Source organism: Cucumis sativus, chromosome 2, assembly GCF_000004075.3.
Source record: "Cucumis sativus cultivar 9930 chromosome 2, Cucumber_9930_V3, whole genome shotgun sequence".
Classification (NCBI taxonomy): Eukaryota; Viridiplantae; Streptophyta; class Magnoliopsida; order Cucurbitales; family Cucurbitaceae; genus Cucumis; species Cucumis sativus.
In genome coordinates this window covers 24,238,524-24,264,994 of record NC_026656.2, presented here as the reverse complement: position 1 = coordinate 24,264,994, position 26,471 = coordinate 24,238,524, and the positions used below count along the sequence as shown (strand labels likewise).

At 31.2% G+C, this 26,471-nt stretch overlaps 2 protein-coding genes across 2 annotated transcripts; one reads left to right on the top strand and one right to left on the bottom strand.

The window, feature by feature from the left end:
• Positions 1–7,295: 7,295 nt before the first annotated feature.
• LOC101221344 (4-coumarate--CoA ligase 2) lies at positions 7,296–12,311 on the top strand. The gene is made up of 7 exons (XM_004151860.3): positions 7,296–8,113; positions 8,339–8,692; positions 9,331–9,532; positions 10,220–10,365; positions 10,883–10,950; positions 11,047–11,149; positions 12,003–12,311. The coding sequence occupies exons 1-7, from the start codon at positions 7,424–7,426 to the stop codon at positions 12,111–12,113; spliced, it is 1,674 nt and encodes a 557-aa protein (XP_004151908.1). The 5' UTR covers positions 7,296–7,423; the 3' UTR covers positions 12,114–12,311.
• Positions 12,312–15,324: 3,013 nt separating this feature from the next.
• Positions 15,325–19,889, bottom strand: LOC101221580 (putative disease resistance protein RGA3). The gene is made up of 2 exons (XM_011651759.2): positions 19,403–19,889; positions 15,325–19,194 (listed from the first exon to the last, which is right to left on the bottom strand). The coding sequence occupies exons 1-2, from the start codon at positions 19,721–19,723 to the stop codon at positions 16,615–16,617; spliced, it is 2,901 nt and encodes a 966-aa protein (XP_011650061.1). The 5' UTR covers positions 19,724–19,889; the 3' UTR covers positions 15,325–16,614.
• Positions 19,890–26,471: the final 6,582 nt, after the last annotated feature.

Here is a 26,471-nt window from a genome sequence, read left to right as displayed (position 1 = left end):
GGTTGATGATTAAACAAACAACAAATGATCACACCCTCTAAGTTATGTTTATGAACTCAGGCAGATAGGTTTGATGATAAGGGACACCACTTACAATGGTCAAACACACATTCTACTAATAATTGGTGATATATTTGAATTGATTTGTACTTGAAAGAAAATGGAGCTTCATGTTTTTTCTTTCACAAACTCTCATTAGGATTTAGGATTTGGCGCAATGGCAATAATGTACAAAACTTCTCTCATTAATTAACATGTGTTCTTGGAAATATCATCAATTTGGCAAAGTCCCTCTAGCAAAGTATAATAAGAGAAAGCACAACTGGAGCTCTTTTTCTATTATTTCTTTCTGCGATATCTTTAATAGCGGGTTGGTTACATCTACAACCGAAATGGAAACCGAGCGTTTCCTGGTTTAAAAATGCCGAATCTCGTCTGAATCATCATTTGTCAGGACTATTCGGAGTAAGTTCCTTATCAAGTGTTTACGTAATCACTTTTGATTAAATAAATTACAAAGTTACATCGAGATTTTGGAGTGAGTTTTGAATCTATCGGGTTTAAAATTCAATTCTATAAGGCCTTCTTTAGTTATAACTATTTAAACTAAATTAGGTTTTGAGTACAAACCTAAAAAAGTTGACCATTTTACTTTTATAAAAAAAAATCCCAAATTTTCCTAATTTTATATTTCTCAATTAATTTAATTTAATGATTTAATTCATTAATTTACAAAAATCTTGATCAATCCCATTGATCAATTCGGATTTTTTATATTTAAAATTTTCGATTTTCTCTCGTTACCAAACCATTAAAAAAATAAAATATGTAAATTAAAATGAATATTTCGAATTAGTTTATGTTCAAAAGTTAATTCCATTTTATTCTAATTAATAAGATTTTAAAAAAAAATCTTAATCTTTATTTTATTCTCTTAAAAATATAGACGAAAAGAATGAACAATATGTCATTATATATATATATTATTATTGTTCACTTTTTACTATTAGTATACTTCTTATCATTGATATTCTTTCCATATTACTATTTGTTCTCTTTTAGTTATTTTATTATTATTACTATTACTTTATATTTATTATTATTATTATTATTAGTCTTATTATTGTTGTTATTCTTCTTGTTATTGTTATTGTTATGGTTAGGGTTGTTGTTCTCATTATTGTTGTTGTTATTATTATTATTAGTATTAGTATTAGTATGGCCACACCTCTATTTTTTAGAAATAAAATCTTTTTCTTTTTCTTTTATTTCTTTCTTCTTTCCTTTTTTTTATTTATTTATTTATTTTCGTTTATCATTTCTATTTTCTTTTTTTTATATATATTTATTTTCACTTGTTTTTGGTTGCGTGCATAATAATTATTATCATGTAATATTAAATTTATGAATATTTTTTTACACTTTCCAATATTTTAATGGGATTTTATATCAATTATTTATTTTTTTTTCTTTTTACATCGTATTTATCTTTACATTTTATCATTCTAAAAAAAATCCGACGATGGAATTAGAAATATCTGAAAGTCCGTTATTTCTAAATTCTTGAGGAGAGGGAATCGATTCTTTGAGAGTCCAAGATCGATTCACAATATTTTTTTCTAAAAAATAAAATCTTATCTTAGTTGCTTAATTAGTTGGGTAATATATTTGATTTCCATTATTTCCTATTAACCTAATTTTGAAATCTTTCTTAAATTTCTTTTTTTAGCCTTTTAGAAGTTTTTACTTTAAAACTATCATTTTTAATTCTTTTTTTTAAAAAAATTAAAATATAAATCTATATTTCATAAGTTTTCCTAATCAACTTTTTAAGTAACACACTTCTATTTCACTACAAAAAATCATAGGGTGGAATTTAGGAAATTTGGGAGTCCAATTTTCTAGAATTTTTAAGGTGAGGGATCACATCTTTGGAAGTCCAAGATGTGATCATAGAAAAAATAAATTTAATCGATGTTTTTTTTTTAAAAAAAAATCTTTATTCCAAGAATAGCTTACGATAGATTTTGAGAAATGGTAATAATTTCTCATTTTCTTAAAGTGATAAATTTTCCTTCAATATATAGTCTAATTAATGAAATATTATTTTACTTATTTTATGAGATTATTGCTTCAAATGTTGGAGTAATGAGAGCTAAAATAAAACATTAGTTTTAAAATAAATTAAAAAATATTTTCAATTCAAGATTTGAAATTTGGCCACCATTTTTTTAAATGGGTGTTGTGGGGTGCTAATACATTCCCTACACACAAATGACTCGCGAACTCAACTCTATTTTTCGTAGACCATTTTTTCAAAAATTGTTTACTTTATTTTGGTATCCAATCACACCGTAGAAAAGATTGGTGGTGACTCCTATTTTCTTTTAAAACTAACTCTTTTTTAGGACGTCAGCCACTCCACGTCGTCTTGGGCACGTGGCGACAGTGCATCCACAGTGTCCCAAGCAACCAGGAGTAGTAGAATACGACTATTATGTCATGTGGTTAATGCGTGACATAATTTTGTCAAAGAGTACTATTGTAGATGTCGTAAGTATACCAATTTTAAAACTATCATCATGTCATTTATTTTGAATTAGACTCATTTAGAACCACTTTTGTTGTAGATGTAGTAAGTATAAGTCTGTGTTCATGGAACCCTTTTGTGTAGGGGTTGTCGATCCCCTCTCAATCACCCACGAGCTTGTCGACTCGACATGCACAATTATATTGTTTGGGATTCTACCTTAGTAGGTTATTTGTAATTTTATAATTTGAATCTACTTCGTTTTTCATTTTCTGTAAGTCCATGTTTTTCATGAAGAATTGTGCCCATCAATCTCGCAATACCCCATCAATCTTATATGGAGTATGCATGAGTCCCTTTGGTTTTTTCAATGTGGGACTCTCAACTTCTCCAAGAGTGTGAAGGTCGAGCCAAGCCGCATGAGCCTTCGTTCCTCTGTCGTTTGAGTTGTGCTCGAGCTGTCTGCCTTAATTCTCCTCGTCAGAGTCGAGATAGGTCTCTCCTTCTCCATTCGTCTGACATCGTGCATGAGGGTGAAGCCAAGTCCCCATCCCCTAGACACGAGCAAGGAGCCCTAGCCGAGCTACCCTCTTTGTATGAGTCATACACGTTGGCCTCCTCGTTGCCTAGTACCTGCGCGTCCCCCTGTCTAACGTGACTTCATTCGTGACGTTGCTCACCTATCTTGTTTCGATCAAAGGGTGAGTCAGATGTAGTTTTATGAATTTTTTGTTACCCATTTAGTAGCCATTTTAAGATCTAGTTTGTTGAATTAATTTATGAGTTACTTCAATCTTCGAAGATGCAATTGGAGTCCTTTGGATTCAATTTTTTACTTTCCGTCAAGTTTGGAATTTAGTTCAATCCCTTTGGGTAAGTTAGAAAACCTATTGTTAATTAAATTAATAATTTTACCAACTCAATAATTTTTTTGGTAAAATTATTAATTTAACTGATATTGATGATTGATTGACTGCTAACTATACCTTCTGAAATGACCTAGGGTACCTCCTAATATAAAGCCAACGATTCACATAGCGAGACTAGTAGTGCATCTTTGTAGGGTATTTTTATACTCACTATTTTTCTGTATTTAACTTTTCAAGCAAAGGTAAAGAAAAAAGCAAGTTAGCTAGCGACAAGGAAAAACCTGTAACCTACCACATGAGAACTAACTTTTTTGCTTCTACTATTTCTATGGCTTCCCTAATTTGACTACCAGATGTTTTCTTTTCTTTTCTTTTTTTTTTTGGTTAAAGAACTTGGTGAACACTCTGCGTTAGGACAGAATTAGTTTGATTTTCTAAGTCGTTTTGCTGGTTTGTTAAGTTCTGATTCTAGATTGTCTGTTTTACACCTTATTTAATAAAATGATTAGATTTTGGTTTGTTTTGTGTGTGATTGGGTAAATTTGTGTTGCCAGGCATAGCAGACGTTTTTGTAGAGCCACGACCTGGGAGAGGGGTATCCTTTTATTTTAGTTGGAGCAGTGTTTATCAATGAGGGGGTCCAACTGTTGTTGGTGCACAAAACAACAATAAATGGTTATTTCATTAATGTATTCTCTATTCAACTACCACCAACCATTTTTGTGCAACTACGTACCACTAAATTTTATTTGATTAAATTCATTCACAAACTTTTCTTTTTTACTTCTTTCAAGTTGGGCTTCTTTTCTTTTCTCTTCTTTCCCACTTTTTCATTGTCATTTTTATCAGGAAAAAAAACACTAACTTTCTGGTCAAATTTTAGACACCAAAACAAATTTATGAAAATTTACTTATGTTCAATAAATGGTATTTATCTTTTTTCCTTTTTACAAAATTTATAAGCTGTAACATTATATTATACTCCTAAGTTTCTATCCTTTATTATCTTCTTTCTATATAGTGTTTTGATAGTGTGTGACCTATTGAAGCATTGCAAGTTGTGGCTGTCTGGGTTTGATTATCTTCCTTGCACTCTAGGTGCAGGGTATATATTGTGCCACCGTTTTTTAGTAGAGTTAGACTTGTGGATATCATTATTTTGTGCTCTCAGCTAGGTGTTTGGTGTCTTTTGTGAGACTAAGAATGTGGTTGGAAGTTCTTTTTGTAGAGATCTTTCATAATCAATGTGTTGAACATTGTAATAGTTAATTTGGAAGAAACAAACCTGATATTTTTTTTTTTAAAAAAAAGATGATAGTAATAAATAAAAGAACAAACTCGTTAGGGAACAAAATAAAAACTAAAGGAACTCTTGAAAATAAGTACACACACCAAGTGATAGCTTGAAGTATAAGGTTAGGTTTTGTATATTCTACTTTTTCTCTTTGAATGGACAACTCGAAGTTGTAAGAGTTTTACATGATCACTTCCTATTGGGTTTTTAAGGAAAATTTTAAACCTCTAATACACTCACTCTTTCCAATTAAATGTTTGTATTATTTTCAAATTAAAATATTAATAACTTCTTTTACTATTTATTATTAACATATAGTAAAAAGTACCCTTTCCAAAATAAATTAAAAGACTTTTTTAGAAAAATAGCAAAAAAAATTGTGACAACAAGATCCATGTCACTACATTTTCTAAATTGTAAAAGTAGCAAATTTTAAAAGGTGATAGTCTTCGGATAGTTTTTTGATAACCTTATGATAATTGTTTGATAGCTCTGTGACATATTTAATTATTTGTCATATTTGCAATATGTAAAAAAGTAGGTAGTATAGCTGTTTTTTTTTATAAAAAAATTGTTATCTGATGCAATTTTCCTAAATTAAACCTATAACGTACTGATAAAATATTTGTAAAACTAGTAAATGTCAACTAGCTAATCTTTTTTATAAAAAAATGTGAAGTTGGTTTTTCAATTTCTCATTGATAGCTGCAGTTAATGATAGTAATTAATAGCACACTTGTCAAATTAGAAGCTATCAATAGCATGTATAGTAACAACAACATGTAGCATCTATTAATTACTAGAGTTGATAGTAATGTTAACGACAATTTTCACAATTTTAGAAAATCAGGCAAAAGCACTCATAGTTCAGGCTAATAGAAAGTTACTTGACAACTAACCACAACTACCGATGATAACAACTTATAATAACTATGAGGGATGCACTAATTGCAATTATTAGTAATAACTAGCTTTTAAAATAGAAAAAATGGAGAGAAGAAATGTGTGAAACAACTGCATCTTAAATTGAAAGCATCTTGTACTATATATTCCATTAGTGAAAGATTTGTCATACCTATTCAATTGATTTTATAAGTTTTTGCTTTGGAAGCATATGATTTTAAGGATCCTCACCCGAAATGGGAGAAGAATAATGAACTAAAATATCATTTAACATGATCATCAACTATCTATAACTATATTTATCATAATCTAGATGTATAGTAGTTTATTTTAATTTGTCGTCATAACACGACATATTGTGATATTTTATTATATTAATATTTTGTTTTTTTGAAATTTTTTATCATTTAATATAACTTTTCAATAAATTTTATGTTTTAATTAAATTTATAAGGAGGAAAGCTTATTTTTCTATTATGCTTTTTTTTACCTTTTACTTTTTCTACTATTGGCACAATTAGGCCTCTAATTTCAATAAACTATTTATAAACAAAACCATTTTCATTCCTATATTTTGAATTTTATTTTCATTTTATTTTCTAAAACTTTGAACTCAACTGTTCAAAATCAATATTTTTAGTACAAATAATTTGAACCTAAAATCTCATCTCTCTTCTATGGAAGTTTTATTTTCCCAGAATGTATCCTAATTTTTGGCCTAATTCTTCTTCTGATGATCGATTCAACCTCTGATCAAAAAGATATACCTTGGTTATATTTCATCTCTTCAACAAGTTTAGTAATGAGCATAACGGCCCTATTGTTCCGATGGAGAGAAGAACCTATGATTAGCTTTTCGGGAAATTTCCAAACGAACAATTTCAACGAAATCTTTCAATTTCGATACATGTAAGTTTGAATTGAACTCACCAATTTTGAAATTAATTTTTATTTATAAAATATATACATAATATGATATAGGATTCTTTAATAAAATATAACAATGCAAAATATTTACACACTATAAAATTGATAAAACAATTTTGAAAATGCAAACACTTATAATGGAAAATACCAAAAATATCTCTATTAATATATTTTAAAAAACGATCGTTTAGATTTTGGCACACTACCGTTTATATTTGAAACAAGATCGTTTAGATTTGATCATTTAAATTTGGGGAGTCAAATTTCAATCATTTTTTTTAAAAAAAAATTGATATAAAATTGTTTAAATTTGTTACACAATTATTTATATTTGAAAAATTGTTGTTTAGATTTGGAAGATGATTGTATAGTTTAATATTCGAGAAAAAAGAGGAGGGGAAGAAAAGAAAAACAACCCATCACAAATTTGAGAAAAATAAAAAAAAAATTACATATAAAAAAACTATGGAAAAAAAAAAAAGAAAAATGGTTGAATAAAGAATATGAAAATGAATGAGAAACGTAGAAATTTTTAAAAAAATTTAAGTTTGATGAGGTTAGAGGAACAGTAAATATTTTAATTTTGAGGTTAAGTTGAAGAAAAGAAAAAAAAAGAGTAGAAAATGAAGATATTTATGATTTATTAGGAAGATAGTTAATTGAAAGTGAGAAAAATATATAACAAAAATTCAAATGTTATTTGATCCCTACCTCATTTTAAAGCTACCCCTTTCAAAACCAATATTTGGATTTCCCTCCACCGTTTCTTCTACCTACCCTTTTCCTTTTTTCTTTCCTTACCCTTCTTTTCCTCTTATTTATCATTCACTTCCTTCCTTCTTCTCTCTCTCCACAACCAAACTCCCCCATTACGTTTTCATTGCCCACTCCTCCACCACAATGATATCCCTAGCCCCTCTCTGCGACCCCCAGCAACCCAATAATGTCTCCTCCTCTCCCCCTCCCTCCACTCCTCCCACCCATGTTTTCCGATCCAAATTACCCGACATTCCTATCCCCGACCATCTCCCTCTTCACACTTACTCCTTCCAGAAACTCTCCCAAGTTTCCGACCGCCCATGTTTGATCGTCGGCTCCACCGGAAAATCCTATTCCTACTCCGAAACCCACCTCCTTTCCCGCAAAGCCGCCGCCACTTTCTCCAAACTTGGTGTTAAGAGAGGGGATGTTATTATGATTCTCCTCCATAATTCTCCTGAATTTATTTTCTCTTTTATGGGTTCCTCCATGCTCGGCGCCGTCGCTACCACCGCCAATCCTTACTACACGGGGGCGGAGATTTCTAGGCAGCTGAAGGCCTCCGGTGCTAAGTTCGTTGTTACTTACTCCCGATGCGTTGATAAGTTACGAGAATCATGTGGTGATGTTCTCACTATTGTCACCATCGATGCCCCGCCGGAGAATTGTCTGAGCTTCTCGATGGTTTACGACGCCGATGAGAACGATGTTCCGTCTGTCGAGATTGATACGAACGATGCCGTTGCTCTGCCGTTCTCCTCCGGGACGACCGGCCTCCCCAAGGGTGTGATTTTGACTCATAAGAACATGGTGTCGAGTGTGGCTCAACAGGTTCTTAGTGAAAACTTTGTATATAATATTTATTTGAAAATGTCCATATTTAATTTAACATTTTTTATACTAATTGAATAAAACTATTTCATTATAACATAAATACTTTAAAATCCACTATCTACCATCGGTTGTCACAAACAGTATGATACAATGAAAAGAAAATGGGTAACTATAGTATATTTGAAAAACATTTAATCATTTATTCATGTTGTAAATCTGCAGGTTGATGGAGAAAATCCGAACCTATATTTAAAAAGAAACGACGTAGTTTTATGCGTGTTACCAATGTTTCATATATTCTCATTGAGTAGCATAGTTTTGATATCGATGAGATCAGGGGCAGCGTTGCTTTTGATCGAGAAATTCGAGATCGAGTCATTGCTACGACTAGTAGAGAGACACAAGGTGACGGTGGCAACGGTGGTGCCACCTCTCGTGGTGTCGCTAGTAAAGAACCCGAAGGTTGCAGATTTTGACTTGAGCTCGATTCGATTAGTGCTTTCCGGAGCCGCACCCTTGCGAAAGGAGCTGGAGGAGGCTCTCATGGAAAGGCTTCCTCAAGCCATTTTTGGTCAGGTATATAGTAATGAAATAAACTATAAAGTATAAAGTATGGGATAATTAAAGGCTATTGAGTGTTATATAGATGTAGCATGTGAGAGTAATTAAAAAGAAAAGACTTCTATTTTGCAATCTCTTGCAATAAAAGAAAAACGGTAAAATTATCTACCAACGAATCTAATTTTATAATAAATGCTTTGTCACGTACCTTACATACTCTCTCTTTTAGAAATGTCTAGTGAGATTCAATAAACCCATCAAATTTCATATATAAATATAAATGCTATTAGACAGTCAGCAACAAATCAATTGTAAGAAAAGAAAAGAAAAGAATCGCTTTACCGAATTGACCAATCCTATATTCATTTATTTTTAAATACTATCTCGTTCCAACACTAACTAACTTATATAATATGATTACTGAATATCATCCTAATTAATTACTGGCAATTTTTAATCATACGAAAGTTTGAAGATGTTGAATCTATTAAGAATAGATCATACTTTTGGTAGACAGAGATAGATGTTGAAAACTCAAACCTTTTTTTAGTGAAAGTGATATGTTCAATTAACATCAATTTAAAGTTGGTTTTAGTGTGTAATTGATATTTAGAGGTTATTAATATGTAAATGGAACGTGGCATAACAAATAGGGCTATGGTATGACGGAAGCGGGTCCAGTGCTGAGCATGTGCTCGGCTTTTGCAAAGGAGCCACCGATGCCAACAAAATCTGGCTCCTGCGGCCGCGTTGTTAGAAACTCGGAGCTTAAAGTTGTTGATCCAATAACTGGTGCCTCACTTACTTATAATCAACCCGGAGAGATTTGTGTTCGAGGTCCCCAAGTTATGAAAGGTTCTTTTTTTTTCTTTTCTTCTCACTAAATTAATTATCCTGTTCGATCAAATTCTTGCTAATCCTTCCTACCCATTTTATTAATATAATTTGAAACTTATTTTCTTTGGTTGAATAATATAGTTAAATTCACCTCCATTTAGTATCTTAATTTTTTTGGTCAATCTACTACTTTAGCAAGTAGGTTTCAGAAGGTCATAAATATTAATTTTCGTTTGTTGTTGAGTCTCTTTTGAAATAATTAAATTTTCCTTCACCATCATCAGTAACATTGTGTTGGGTTTTCTTTTAGGTTGGTGCTAGTAGTTCCACTGTTATTAATAAGCACCAATAAAAGTAAAAAACCACTTCAGCTCCCTCAAACTTATCTATGGGATGAATCAAAGTTTTTGGTTTTTGAGAATTGTTTTTAGTTTCTTTATTAGAGTAGCATCACAATTTGTTAGGACGCATGTCATAATGGTTAAGAATCATTCTACAAATATAAAAATATGATAATGAAGAAACTCTACATTCTTTTAAATGAGTTTCATGTTAGGAAGTAATTAGGGGTTAGGAATAAGTTACAGTAAAAGTAGGAGTGAATTACATTGGTCTACAACAACTTTGTGTATTAACCATTAAAATAGTGAAAATGGAACAAAGTACTTAAACTGAGATGAATGTGATGATACTGATACATGATAGGTTATTTGAATGACCCGGTGTCCACATCATTGACTGTCGACGTGGAGGGTTGGCTTCATACGGGTGATATTGGATTCGTTGACGACGAAGAAGAAATTTTTATAGTTGATAGAGTCAAAGAGATTATTAAATTTAAAGGTTTCCAGGTACAAACTATTCTATTCCCTTACTAATTCTAATCTTTATTTTTTACTCTTATTTTTTGTTCTTATTTACTTAATTTCATCAAATGAGTCCAGTCGAATGGGTAAATTTTGTTTCTTAATACAATTGATTCTATTATTTTCTAAATGTTATATTTTTAACTCCATACAAAAAAAAAAAAAAAAGTTTATTTACTTTCTATATTTTAAAAATGTTAGCTTAATTTATTTGAATATTTTGAAAATTTTCATGTGTATTTGTTGTTAACTTCTAATTAAGTACTTTAAATAACTATTGATGAGTTTAATTTTCATTTTAATTTTGATACTGTGGAAAAATTAGTGAAATATAATCATTTAAATTATTTGATGACTTGCATGTTAGCTAATAGACATTAATATTAAAGGATAGGAGGAAATAGTTAGAATAATACAAAGTATTATAAAAGTTGATACTGCTTCGTTGTTGTAAAAAAAGAAGTTCTATACGTAAAATTTATAAAATTATGATATTGTTTAGGTGGCACCAGCAGAGTTAGAGGCCCTTCTCGTAACCCATACATCTATTGTTGATGCTGCTGTTGTACCGTAAGTGCACAATTTCCAACTTTCTTAACTTTTTTTTTTTTGTTCTTGAATAATTGTTTTAAACGATAAAATTGTTGAAAATATTTTTAATTCTAGGCAAAACGACGATGTTGCTGGTGAAGTTCCCGTAGCTTTCATAGTTCCATCAACTCATAATGAACTTTCTGAGGAATCAGTAAAAGAATTCATAGCAAAGCAGGTTTGTGTATTATCAATTTAATTTCCCTTATAACCAAATTAGAATTATAGTTCAAGTTTAAAATTCAGAGATAAAATGTTTATAATAATTTGAGAAAGAGATAAAATGTTAGAACTATTTATTAATTTTCTAACATATTACTCAATAAAAACTTATATCACAAATATTCAATTTTTTTTTTGCTTTAGAGTGAAGTTAAGCTTATTTGTTTAAATATATAGAAACTACTTTTTAGTTTCACAATTACTTTTGTTTTTAACACTATTTGGCATCAATTTTACTTTTACTTTTTTTTTTTTAATTTACGTTTCTTTGATCTCAAATTTTATATTACAGTTTTAAAATTTCTTGAAAAGCAAATGAATTGTTAGTTAAATTTTAAAAACACAAACTAGTTTTTTTTTTCTTTTTTAATGAAGGTCTCATTTTGTAAGAATTTTATTTTTGTTTTTTAAACACTAAGATTATTTTCTCTCGTTGTTTTATAAGGATTTGTATTTTTTTTCTTATAAAAATTGAATTTTTAGTCAAATTCTATATAGTTTTTTAAAACTTTTTTTTTTAAATTTTAAAATTAAGCTTATTTTTGAAAATATCAGTAGAAAAAGATAACAAAAATATAAATATAGAGGTGGGGACATTCTTAAATTTTAGAAATTAGAAACCAAAAATAAAATCTTAGTCTATCTCATAATCAAATAGACCTACAGCTTTTAGATTTTTGTGAATGGAAGTATTGTTAAATCACAATAAAAGCTCAAACAGTAGTTTGTACAAAGGGAATTGAAGCATTGAATTGATATCTATCTCACATTGGTTGTCTTTTTTTTTTTTCTAAATGCAAAACCAACAGGTTGTGTTCTACAAGAGATTGCACAAAGTATATTTTGTGAAAACAATTCCAAAATCACCTTCTGGAAAGATCTTGAGAAAGGAACTCAAAGCCAAACTCTCAATCACATAAGTCTTTTTATAGCCACAGGAAGAGAGACATGAAGGGAGAGAGAGTTATTATTAATTGTTATTAATGCTTGTCTATTATTTCTTTCTCTTCAACCATTCATTGTATACCAACTTTTGTCATGTGCAATAATGTTAATGTCTTCTGTTTATCTATACTATATATAAAAATCTAGCAGTAGAGAAACACTTTTTTCTCTTATGCTCTCGCATTTAGTATTGTTTTTCAATTCTCCTTTTTAGTTTTATTTGTAAATTTGTATTCAATTAATTGTGGTTTTTATATTTAAATAATTGAGTATTAAAAATTGATGTTTTTTTTTTTAAATCTTTTTGCCTATTTCAATTAATTTCAATTTTTAAATAATTAGTAGGTTTGATTTATTTCTTGTGATCTTGAGAAGTTTTTTCTTTAAAGAAAATTTTGGTTTATTTCTTGTGAAGGGGAGAATTTTAATGAGCTTTTCTTTTTAAGAAAATGGAGGAGTTTTACATTTAGGAGAAAAAAATTAATTCTAATATTAAATGTTGCAATATGTCATTGTCTTTTCTTTTTTTTTTTTTTTTTTTGCCATTGAGAAGTTGTAAGAGTTTTTTTTTCTGGAAAATAGTGAAATTTTATGTTAAGAAGGAAATAAAAGGATTTCATTATTTGGCTAATGTGGAATAGTTTTAGGTTGAAGAAAAACATTTTTTTAGACTATTTAGTTCCCACATCATTTATTTATAGACCATTTAGATTCACTATCATTTATTTCTTCCTTAACTACATTTGTTCTCACTCTATATATACCTACAAGTTCTCTCTCCTTTCCACATCAATAATGTATGACAATTTTTTATATTCAACAATATTGTTGGTAGTTTGATTTTAGAGATATGGAAGGATTTGAAAAGAAAAAACAAAAGGTGGGATCAAGCATATAGTATATGTGTCCATCAACTTAATAACTAAAAACAAAAAGTTTGCTATTAAATAGTAGTTAGTGGGGAAGAATCCAAAAGAAGAAGTAATCAAATGATGCGGACACTATGGATGCCTTATTCTGGAGACACTATGAATGCGGTCTACTTTTTAGTTTGTACAAATGATGTGATATTGCATCGTTCGTGTGGAGACATAAAAGTGGGGGTATCCTATGTAATAGTCACTTTTGCATTATAATATTGTGGATATTATAAAACTAACTATTTCGATTATTGATGGTCTAGGTAACTTAATCTTAATCATGAACTAACTATGAACTCTCACTACAAGAAAAGAAGACTTTTTCGACGAACAAAATTGTTGGAAGATATATAAAGGATTTTTCGACGCATATTTATGCGTCGGTACATGCGTCGGGGCAAATGTGTCGGGAGAGGAACTCCCGACGCACAACTTGTTGTGCATTGAGAATTCCTAAACATCTTCCGACGTTGTATGAACATCGAAGATGCTGTCAATATAGCGTCAGAAGTTCCTCTATTTTTTTAAAAAAAAAGAAATACCTTCCATCTCAAGTTCAACACTTCAATCTCAAATTCACCACTTCAATCTCAACTTCAACACTTCAATCTCAAATTCAACACTTCAATCTCAACTTCAACACTTCAATCTCAAATTCCTAAAACCTACAAACTATTCAAAAATCTTAATAACACTTCAAATTCAAATACAATACTAAAATCTACAACTAATTCAAAATTTAAATACTAAAACTAATTTGAAATCTAAAACCTAAAACCTAAAATCTAAATACCTTCCCCCGACGTGCACCTAGATGCATAGGGAAACATCGGCTTCTACCGACGTCATGTTTCTATACGATTTTTCCTGTGTCGAGAAACTTCCAATTTCTTGTACTGTTTGGTTCACATGGTATTATCCTTTGATCTACATAAGTGAGAGTAATTCAATAGCGCTGGCCCAATAAGTTTTTCACTTAAAGGGTAAGACCAAATGGATAGCTAGGGACATATAATGTAAGATGAAATTCACTCATGCCCATTATAAGGTTAGTAGATGAGTTGTTTCCTTAAGGACTGAATTCAGGTGTTGAAAGGGGTCTCACCCTCTCATTGGCCCGCAAGGGATTTGATTTTAAGTTGGACCTTAAAGCAATTGTTCAATGGGATTTAAGGAACAAGATGTAATCTTGGAGGTAAAACAATATTTTCTCTACATACTGTTTATATTTGTAGGATGAGATTTGAAATAGTCGAGTTTTGAATAGGGTATAATTACTACTTATACGTGATGTTAGGTACCTAAAAGTTGAGGGTTTCCTGGTTCCATATAGAGGAAAATGATATCATCTTTCAAAGTGACGTGGAGGATGTAATACACCAACAACATCACGAGAGTTCTTCAACATGAAAAATTCTTCTGCACTGAATGTCATCGAAAGAATGTTTAGGTTGTTGAAGGATCGATGGAAAATCCTAAGAAGAAAGTCATACTACCCAGTACGAATCTAATGTCGAACTATAATGGCTTGTTGTCCTCTACACAATCTTATAAATAGAGAGATGATTAGCATTGAAATATATCTTTGACAATTTGGATGAGGGTGATTCAACCTACGCTACAACCGAAGGTGACAAGATTAATTACATTGAAACCTCAAACAAGTGGAGTTAATATAGGGATGAATTGACTCATTAGATGTTCAGCGAGTGGGAGTTTCGTAATTAGTAGTGCCCTTATGTTTATTTAACTATTGTAAACACATAAAGGTAGTTTCTCATTTGTTTTGAATTGTTAATGTTTTGTGAAATGTCTGCAACAGTAATGCAATATAATTCTTGTATGATCATGTTATTATGTTCACTATATGCTAAATTTGACTATGTACAATTAGATATTAGACACCTCTTGTTTCATTTTATTATGTTGTATATGTATATATGCTGGAATGCAAAGTTCTTCAAGAGAATACAAACACATTTGAACTAGAGAGGAAAAAGTGAAACTAGTAGAGTGCTTGGTGGAATTGGTTTCATCTAGTGGGTGGAAATCAGATAATGAGACCTTTCGACTTGGGTGCCTTAGCACAACTATAATGGATGATGACAAAGAAGTTGTCGGGCACTAATATCCAATGATCACCGATTATAGATTGTAAAGTGAAATCACTGAAAAAACCTACCAAGAAATCATAGAAATGAGAGGGCCATCGTGTAGTAGCTTTGGATGGAATAAAGAATATCAGTGTATCATCGCAGAACAAGAGTTGCTCAACAGTTGGGTGAAGATATGTATATTTTATGTACAACGTTCTATGTTTATAACCCTAATCATCGACTAATCTATTGAAATGTTTGCACAGACTCATCGTGCTGCCAAAAGCCTCCTAAACAATCATTTCCATATCATGATGATCTGTCTTATGTGTTCAGCAAAGATCGGGCTACGAGAGCATGTTTAAAGACCTTTGAGGGTTTAATGTGCGAAACAATTTGATGGTGTTCCCCTTGGTGATTCACATGAACCCTAGATCTCGATGATATATAGTCAAGGAGGTGGATATGTCACTGGATAAGATGTTGTGAACACGGGTAGGTCGACCAAGTGAAGGAAGAAATTCTTTGAGCAGAAGCAAGAGGAACCGAGGTGGCCAACTATCTGAAATGATAAATGTCATTAGGAATGCAATGAAATTTGCAAATGACCAATTGAAGACAATTGCAAATTGACCAAAAGAAAAGCACGAAATATAGGTTGAACTACATGGGAAAGTCATGAAACAACTACAAGATATCCCTGAACTAAGTAGCTGAGAGAGGGTAAAGCTTATGCGAATCATGTTCCATAGTGAGGATGACATAGAGGAATTTCTGTCATAGAGGAATTGATGTCGATACCCATGAAGCTAAAATTGGAGTATTGCACCGTTCAGTCAGAAAATAACAATATTTAACAAGTTAGTTTTTTTCTTTCTTTTTTGAATAGGTGGTTGTGTTTTGATTTCGCTTTATTTTGAATTTATGTACTTTTGTATCTACCATTGTATTCTACCCACTTATTTACGGAGCTTATCTAACTTAATTTATTTAAATTTGGCTAAGAACGTATTCAACAATAACATTTTTTTGTCTTGTTTTATTACCTAAATAACTCAGTAGTCGATTTGGAGAATGTATGTGTAACATAATTTCAAACACAATCACCCAAAACAGATGATGAAATTAATTTATATGAGGATTAAAGCTAAATTATTTAAATAGGTATCCTAATTAATAAAATTTAATAAATTTAATTTAAGAAAAATGTATATTTCATGTACCATAGATATGAATGACAAAAAAGAATAGTGAAAAACCCATATAATTATAATAATAGAGTCTATAATAATAATGGATACTATAATACTGTTGGCTTCAAACACACATAACTCCATATTATTGGTAGGCATTCTTTACCCCAAAGGCTCTTTTAATGAGTTTGAGTGATTTGTATGTGAGTTGATGAGGAATTATGATTAGGGAGAAAAAATAGTATTAGTTGGTAGCGGAAGACATCATTAGAAGAAGCAAGGAGAAAAAGAACGAATTTTAGGCTTTGGTGTTGGTGTTGGTGTTGGGACTTTGACGATGAATTGGGTCGCAGCAGACTGCACATAAAGAGCAAACCGCAATTTTTCTTTTATTTTTTCTTTCATTTGTCTTCTTTCTTTTCGGTAATAGAAGAAAGAGCGAGTTCTTCTGGATAGCAAATTGGCCAATGCTCCTCCTTGCGTTGTAACAAAAGACCACAAATTTGAAGGTCGGTCTAACCACAAATGTTCAATAATTTCCACAACTTCCAGATGCTTCTCACCATACTCATCACAATACCCAAAAACATCTGGAATTTTCACTAAATCTCTACAACAACCAATATACAAACGTTCAAGACGTGGGAAAGCTTTAACATTACTTCCCACTTCTTCCCATTCTCCTATCCTCCTCATCTCATCAACATACAATTCCTTCAACCTGGGGAATAAACTCCTTTGGTTGTTGGAGCTGTTTCCATAGAATTCATTCCCTATACTCTTTACTCTTTCAAACCATGAAATATCAAGTATCTCTAGATTTCCTAATTGCCCAAGCCTTGGAAGCTTCTCACAATTTCCACAATCTCTTAGCTCTATTTTCACTAAATTCTCAACAAACGTCTGGTTTGGTAAACACCCACCTAAAAAGTATTTGATTCTCAAATATTCTACATTTTTGGGTGGTTGAAGTCCTTCCAACACTTCCAAATCATTCTTATTCTCTACTTTTCTCTTCCTTTCCTTTGTCCACACAAAATGTACTTCTTCTAGATTCTCCTTTTCCACTAATTTTGCAGTTTCGGCTTCTTCTTTACTTTCAACATGTTCTAAACGTTGAAGCTTCAACAACCCTTTCAGGTTTCTTAGAACCCCAAGTTCTGTAATCTTACAACCCTTCTCAAAACCTACTGCAAATTTAGGCAATGTTTCAAGTTGAATCAATTGACTCAAATAGGGAGACATTTGTTTATCGATAGATGAGAACTCCAAATGCCTCAAACTAATCATTTGTCCAACGTTTTTTGGTAGAAATCCCTTGCTTAAGAGATGAAATCTCAGTGTTTGCAAATTATAAAGCAGAACAATAGATTCAGGAAGCTTCTTTATTGAATAACAATACGAAATGTCTAGATATCTCAAGTGCTTCAACTTGAATATTGAGTTTGGTAACTCCTCAACAATATAATTTTCAATTGTCAAAACACGCAAACCAGTAAAGTCCCCAATCTTATCCTGAACCACCACATGATGACGATCATAAAAATTTATTGTTCGTAACTTGCTCACAAGTATTTTGTCATCTTTCGTCCAATCTTTCCAATTTGATGAAATGATGTGATCTATTCGCAACTTTTTATCATTTGAAACTTGACAAGCAATATCATGTATAAGATCATGCATTCGAACCTTCTCAATTATTCCTCTTTCATTCTTAACAACATCTTGAAATAAGCAGAAAGACAACAAGATGTTAAAGTACCTTTCTCCTGTATCTTCCATTGTTTCATTGTTTCTTTCATCTGGTTGAGTAAATCCTTGTGCCATCCACATTCGAATCACTTGCTTTTTGTCAAACTCACAACCCTTGGAAAAATTTGAACAATAAGCAAAACACTGCTTTACTGAAGCATTTGGTAGACGATCAACGCTTAACTTCAATGTGAATTTAACAAACTCTTCCTCTTTTATTGGAGTTGTTAGAACGCTTTTTATATTTGCTACCCACTGGTCATGGTCTCCTGAAAATGGAACTGCTGCTCCCAAAACTTTAGCGATTAATGGAAGACCACCGATTCTTTTATCAAACTCTTTTTGCACAAACTCCAAATTGGAAGTCATTGGTACATCCTTGGCATTGGCAAAGTTCCTAAATATTGACCAACATTGGTCATCAGATAATTTTCTTAATTCATGACTTCCAATATTTTCTTCCATCATTTTTGCAATTCCACTGCTCCTTGTAGTGACAAGAATACTATTTCCTGACATATGAGTAATACTCATCAAACATTCCTTCAACTTCTCCCACAACATTTTGTTTTCATTCCAAACATCGTCAAGAACAAGAAAATATGTTTTCTCTCCCATGTTTTCTGTAAGCTTTTCAAGTAAGGCCTCCCTATTGTTGGAGCAATCACTAGAATGAACCTCCACCTTTTGTAAGATTGCTTGCAAAATGTTGTTGATGACAAAAGGTTGTGACACATATATCCAAATAGTGATACCAAAATGATTTTTGATCCTATCATGGTTGAAGACCGACTTTGCCAAAGTGGTTTTTCCTAATCCACCCATTCCAAAAACGGGTAAAATAGAATTGAGTTCCTGTTTGCTGGCATCAATCACTCGATCAACTATGGTTTCAACTTCCCTGTTCCTTCCCACCACATAATCTTCAGGCTTTGAGACTGTCTCTTGAATTTGCGCAACTTCAGTCTCTGCAATGTTTGAGGGTGTAGGCTCAAGTTGAAGTAAGTGAGGTAATTTGGTGCAATGTTTGTTTAACAACGCTATAATTTCCTTCATTTTTTTAGTCCTTGCCGAAGCGCATAAGAAATGAGGTACCTGTTGGCAAAAGAATAATAAATATGCCAAACTCAAAATTATTCTAGGGCCCAATTATATGCAATAACTCAGGGTTTGAAGAATATAGCAGGCAAGATAAAGAGATCACAGACCATAACCTCTCGATGGGTTGATTTTTATTCAATATACTAATTTATAAGTCGTTACACACTAAACATATATGAATGAAGTAAGAAATAAAGAGTACCTTTTTTATTATTTTTCCATGAGCTGATGGGTTCACTCTTTGCTGAAGATGTTCATAAACAAACAAATCCAGCAAGTCGTCAGCCTCATGAACAATAAGTTGAAGATCATTCACCCACTGAGTCACTAAGCTATCTGGTGAATAATGATTTTGTCTTTGGGTAGTGATAGCACTAACAATTTTTTGAGACTCAACTAGCTCTTTTTGTAGTTGTTGTAGCACATCCTTGACCTCCCTTGCTAGAATGATCTGCTCAGCCACAAGAGTTAGGACCTTCTTCAAAATTTCTTGCACAGCAAAAGTCCATAAGAACTCAGCCATATTCCCTCAGATCTTACCACTCTCTCTCTCTCAAGATTTGGATATGAATGAATTTAATACATACCATTTGATTTAAACATATGGATATGGATGAGTTTATGAGGACATTGAAACTCCTCTTGCTATAACTTTCTTTCAACCCAAATACCAAGTTGCCAATCATTGTACCTTATCAATATTAGGGCGGCCAATAAATATTCAATACATCCCATTTTGGTTTAAATATATAATTCTATATGAAAGTGTGTCTCTCCATCTTAGACATGTCGGTGATTGCCATATCAGTTTGTGTATTTTCATTGAATGAATAAAATTGAAACATTTGAAAATTTGATAGCATTTATGGAAGTAATGTAAAATAGTTTGAAAGGAGATTGGGTTTAAAACTCGAGAAGTTTTTCTTTTTCTTTAGCATTCAGATGGATTGAAGGAAAAAACACAGAAACTTTCACTCCACATGGTATTCGACTATTCACAACAATTGATGGTAGATGGCGATACTAATGAGAACAAAAGGGAAATAAATTTAAAATAATTAGTGATTTTTGGAATCCAAAGTTAATAGTCATAAAGATGTTGTCAAATGTGAAATAAGTTTCAACACAGTTTAATGGTTTGATGAGTCAAAAGTAGAAAAAGAGGTAACCAAAACAACCAAAAATATGGATATAAAGCTATAGAGGATATAATTATACCAAGGGGGGGTTAAAAGGGACATTCAGAAACTTTTTAACTTTTCCTTTTCTCCCCTTTATTTGATCAACCGAAATTGCATCATATACCTAATTTAAATTATACCATTTCATCCTTTTTTAAATATAGCAAATATGGAAAAAAAAAATTATGATGAGAAGGTTGATGTTACTATATTTTCTAAATTGCAAGACTAGCAAAATTAAAAATCGATAAGTTTATGGTTGTTGTCTAATAACCCTATAATTATCATCTGATAGTTGTCTACTCTCCCTCCCACAATTTTTCATTTTCTTCTACGTTCAACTTTTTGCAACAACCAACCCAAAATCAAGTTCAATATTTTTAATGATTTTCAATTTTCTCTAGTTTACCATTGGTTTTATGTAACACCCACAAATTTATGGTAAATTTTCTAATTTAATTATCTTGAATAATTTATTATTAAATTATTATGGGTGTTAGATTAATTGGAATTGAAAATTAACGAATTTATTTGGTGTAACCCGTTGAATTAATTGAATATATATGTGTATCTATATTTAATTAAAGAGAGTTTGGAATTGATGGAGACTGTTATTAATTATATAGTTTTGGTTATATAATTAATAAGTGAAAATTTGATGATTGTGTATTAAAATATGATTAGTGTTTCATCGGATTCGGACTAATGAGTGTTCCTACAAGATCATTAGACTATACTGTGTGTGTTCCTACATAATCACCAACCAAATTTGATAAGCTATTTTTCTTCATTTTTGTTATTTGCTTTATGTTCTTTGTTATTTGCAATTTCAAAACTAATAATTTCTCTTCTTCTTCCATCAATCCTTATAGAGGAGGATTTTGTAGGTAACAGAGACTTAGAGATGATGATGGTATATTGGAGCAAATGAATAGGAAGAAATTGAGAAGATAGAAAAATTAAATTCTGAATTAGAAGCCTGAGTGTGAAGTTGTTATATGATTGATATCAAATTTTTGTTTGAAACTGTTGAAATGTAGAAAAAATCATATTTCATTATAGTTATCCAAATCGTAGAAAAATCCATGAACTGGAACATTTTTGTAATACCTAAAAGGGAACCAATATACAACTGTAATGATGTTTTAAATTTGGTGTATACTAAAAACCCAAATAATACATCTTTAAAAAATGGATTACGTCCCGCCCAAATCCATGCCAAAAAGTTTCAAATTTACGCCCAAACCCATACAATACCCAAGCGGGCAAACCAAACTCGAGAAGTAAGAGAGCTAGAGAGCTGAGTCAGGAAACGAAAGCACTAAACACTATCTTCAGAGTGGGTTGTTGGACGTTTGAGGTAATGAAAGAAGTAGAACCTTCATACCTCAAAGTACCCAAAACATCAAGAAGCAACCATCTAGCAAGAAAGATAGAAAGGAATGACGACTTGTATTGCTACACAATGAGGTGAGCAAGCGAAACGTCAATGTTAGAATAAAAAGGGGCAGTTGTTAAGCGAAGGGGCAAGTATCAGTGCTAAGAGAGTTCAAGAGTTGTATTTGTAATGTCTAAACATCGTAAAAGCCTTAGGTTAATTAATAAAGAATTGTTATATTCATTCCATTGTGTTATTTGTGTCTATCGTGTAATTAATTACAAGGTTAAAAGAGAGAGCGCAGTATCAAAGACGTCTTAGTCAAGTTGTCGTATCTTGTGTCCTTGTAAAAAGAAAGAGGTGTTTAAACTTAGTGAAAAGAGTTAAGTTATTCCTCTTACTAGACGTTTAGCGCGATACACAATACCCCACAAGAGTATGTGATAAAGGTCTAAGCCGCACACCTCCACTTAGTTGGAAGGGGTGACTTTAGGGCAGGACATGATCATTTATCTCTGTTTTTTCCAACAGGATGGAATTTTGGAGTTTCAACATCAATGGGTAAGTTAAATTGGAGAATTAAAGTTGGTTTGTAATTGATAATTTTACCGATAAAACTATTAATTTAAATTCCTTCTATTTAGGTTGAATTTGGGAATTTAATTGCAACCAATGAATTAACTCAAAGTTTAAGGTAAGAGATTTACTACAAGGTCTTCAACGCAACCCAAGTAAGAATGAATATGTATTGAATGCACTAAGTTGGATTAAATTTCATTGACAAGGATATATATATATATATATATATATATATATATATATCAAGAAGTTGAATTGAATTGGGTTAAATTGCAATGACATCATGATTAATTGTGATTTATTTTGGCAAAATCATGAAGGTGATGATTATGTAGATTGAATAAGATTATTAAATAAATGTTTCATGAGTTGTTTATCATTTAACTGGACTAAGTTTGATTGAATTAGAATGTTTTTGTACCGATGGTAATTGTGTTAACTTTGGCCATTAGGCTAGTACACTATATATGTACAATGTCCTTTGGGATTACCACTTATAACTGTTTAGTCGTGTACTCCCACGGGTTCAACAAACTGACTAATGCATGCTCTTACGAGATCACTAAACTATTATATGACATAGAGTGTTTCCTTAATAGGAAGTTAAAAGTTCACTAGTAAGGACAATAGTGGATTCATTACTGAGTATTTCGTATATTCATCCTATCTATGTTTAGTTTTTCAGGCAAAGGTAAAGGCAAGTCGACGAGTGATAAGAGGGACTAGTGACCATGCCAATGGGACTAGATATGATTGATGATTTCACTTATTATTTCTATTTTTCTTTGTATAATTTTTGAATACTATGAACATTTGGGTTAGTTGGTAATATGATTTATTTGAACGCTTGTTTTCTTTAATGATTTTTATTAGGGGATCCGACTAAGTTTGTATCAATCCAACTCTTTAAACTAAGCTAATGTCATTACTCTAAAATAAATAAATTTTTTGACACTTTCTTGAAAAGAGGAAAACTATATTTTTATTAAAATAATTTCAAATAACTGTTCGTAAAACATAGATTAGAAAAATCAATAAAATTTACCATGAAAACATGTCTCACGGTTCTAAAGGATTTTAAGAAAATAAAAATAAATAAATGACATAAAAACTTTAACATAAAATATTTAAAATGGAAATTATTGAAAACAAACGACGAAAGAGTTGAAGCAAAACTGAGTCTCCATATAACATGTCACGAAACTCTTCTTATCGCTCGTCAGCTTCTCATTACCTTAATCTTTGCCTGAAATACTAAACATTGAAAAAAAAAAAAAAGCAAACATAAAAATATATTCAATAAGAGACTCACTAGGTGATCTACTAACTTTCCATTAGGATCCCATTAAGAGGCATCGAAAATTACCATCTGCTCCATGGAACACAAATAATCTAGTGATTCATAGGAAAACTCTCATCCATCGATAAACCCAAAGAAACACCCATGATATCGAGTTGTAACTGATCCCGTCGGACCACTCATAAACACGACATGATAAACTGGTGGTCTCGTCGAATGCACACAGTCATAAATTAGTGGAAGGTGATGATTTTGAGGAACATCGTACATGTAGGTACAAATCCTAATGGTCGAAGTGAATAGAGACATCACAATCCAAAGCATGTAGCAAGCATCCTAAACATGACAATTTGAGTCATAAAGTCCATAAATCATATAATTCATAAAACAATGCACACAATAATCATTGTCATCATATAATATCCGCCATTAACTAACAACATCACATTATGCATTTTAGCTATCATCAATGTATAATAGTAAATACATGAAAGCTCTTAAATTCAAGTTCGAAGATCCCGTGGTAGAATCTCTTATTTCAAAGATTAGTCAAAAAAGTAAAAATTCTCAAATTAATTCGATCTTAAAATCATAAAGGGAAATTTCGATATATTAATTAATAAAATTAACAATGTGCTATCGTACATTCCAAATTAACTTTTCCAAAAAGTAGGTTGAAACCAATTCAACTTTGTTTAAGAAAAATTCCGAGATTGTGTTTTGTTGGGATTTTGAAGTCTTTAATTTTGCAAAAAAAAAAAGAAACTATTTAAAAAAAAATTGTAGTGTTAGGTAAATTCAAACAAGGGACATTTTTAAAAATAGCAAAATAAATTAAAATATCTACAAGTTATAACAAAATTTTGAATTTTATCACTGATAGTCTTCTATCACCATAACATATCAATGACTATGGGTGATAGAATTTGCTATAGGTTGTATATATTTTAAAAATTCCCCATATATATAATTAATCATAATTCTAATAACACCCAAAGTCACTAATTAATTAAATATTCATCCAAACAAATATTTAATTAATTTCAACTTCAAATAATTCTCATCAAAATAACACTCAATAAACTCAAACACAATTAGAATAGCCATTTGAAGAATAATAATTAAGGATATAATAACATTTAAAAAAATTGTAAATATAGCAAAACTATCGTTAATAGACTTGTATCGCTAATAGACTCATTATGATCTATCAGTGATAAATCAATATTTACAACATGGTATATCGGTGATAAACTTCTATCGCCGATGAAATTTGACAAATTTTGTTATATTTGTAAATTTTTTAAAATATTGCTATATACTTAATTATTTTAAATTTAATCGCTAAATTTGCAATTACTCCTTAAATAAAATTAAAATAATTAAATTAAAAATTACCTTAATTTTTGTTTGCGTTACAAAGTTGTTTTTAATTTTTAAATCCAATTATTTTAACAATTGTTTTTTTACTTGGTATCACTGTGTGGTGTGCTGCATTTTGACCTTTCCTACTCCAAATTTGGTTTGTTCCACACTAAATGCTCGCTTCCTACGAAACTAAATAAGAGAAGCATCAAATCACTCGTTTACACATTAAAACCAACACAAATTTATGCTTTATAACACACTTTTGAGATGTGTTTCACATGGCCTTACCTGCCCTTGATAGTTCATTTCCTCAACTTTTAAAGTAGCAGCATTCTAAGGTGGCTTTGACTCCATTGCCTCCTACAACATCTCACAAATTTTCCTGCAGATATGACTTCATCCACGTAGAACATGTTTTCTAATTTTGAGTTCTGAGCTTCTTGATTGTCTCCAGCAACTTAAAGGTCTCTCATCACCATGTAGTGACAAATGCAACTCCATAATAATTAGCTTTGTTCTAGACTCGAAGTTAAAGCATCTTGGCTTTGTTATACCACTCTTGTTGAAGAAATAGACACAAAAGAAAGAGAGAGAGTCTCTATGGAAGAAATAAATAGCGTTTATTAATAATTTATAAAGATGGACACCCTTAGAGAGAATACTATTTCACTCTCTCAATACACTCACATACTTTTTCCTCTTAACTGATCTCTTGCTTTTCTTTCATCCTCCCTTTGTGCTTCCTTGCTTTACAAATCAGAACTCGATTCTTATTAATAGGTGTGAGACCCTTGAAGCTCGAGAAAAATTAAAGCATCTCTCGATTGTTTTTTAATATATTCTAAAATAATCCAGATGCATGGTTGGACGAATTTCATGATCACTCAAATCAAGAACAAATAATTTATCAAATCTAACACAATAAACTTACTTTAGTGGCAAGATTGGCTCGAACTCAAGTAGCACGTCAATTTTTAGCCAAATAGTTGAGCCTGAGAGTAACAAATGGGGATTTATTGATTGATTGATTGATTATTTATTTTAGTTTATTTGTTGGGTTACGTATGAATATGATAATGCCACAACCTTTAATTTCAAACCACATTTCATTAATTTCTGTGAAGCTACATTCCTCTGTCCCAAGTCCACATTGACTTGCAAAGACTTCCATTTCTTTTCATACATCATTTGTATTTTACATCTAATTCTTCTCCAAATCATTATTTGAGCTTTCTTTCTGAGACAGAACCTTAGAATTGCACAATATGGCTGATTTCCTATGGACTTTTGCTGTGGAAGAAATGTTGAAGAAGGTGTTGAAGGTTGCAGGGGAGCAAACTCGACTAGCATGGGGCTTCCAGGAACATCTCTCCAACCTCCAAAAATGGCTACTCAAGGCTGAAGCTTTCTTACGCGATATCAACATGAGAAAATTACATCTTGATATTCTGTGAGGATGTGGGTG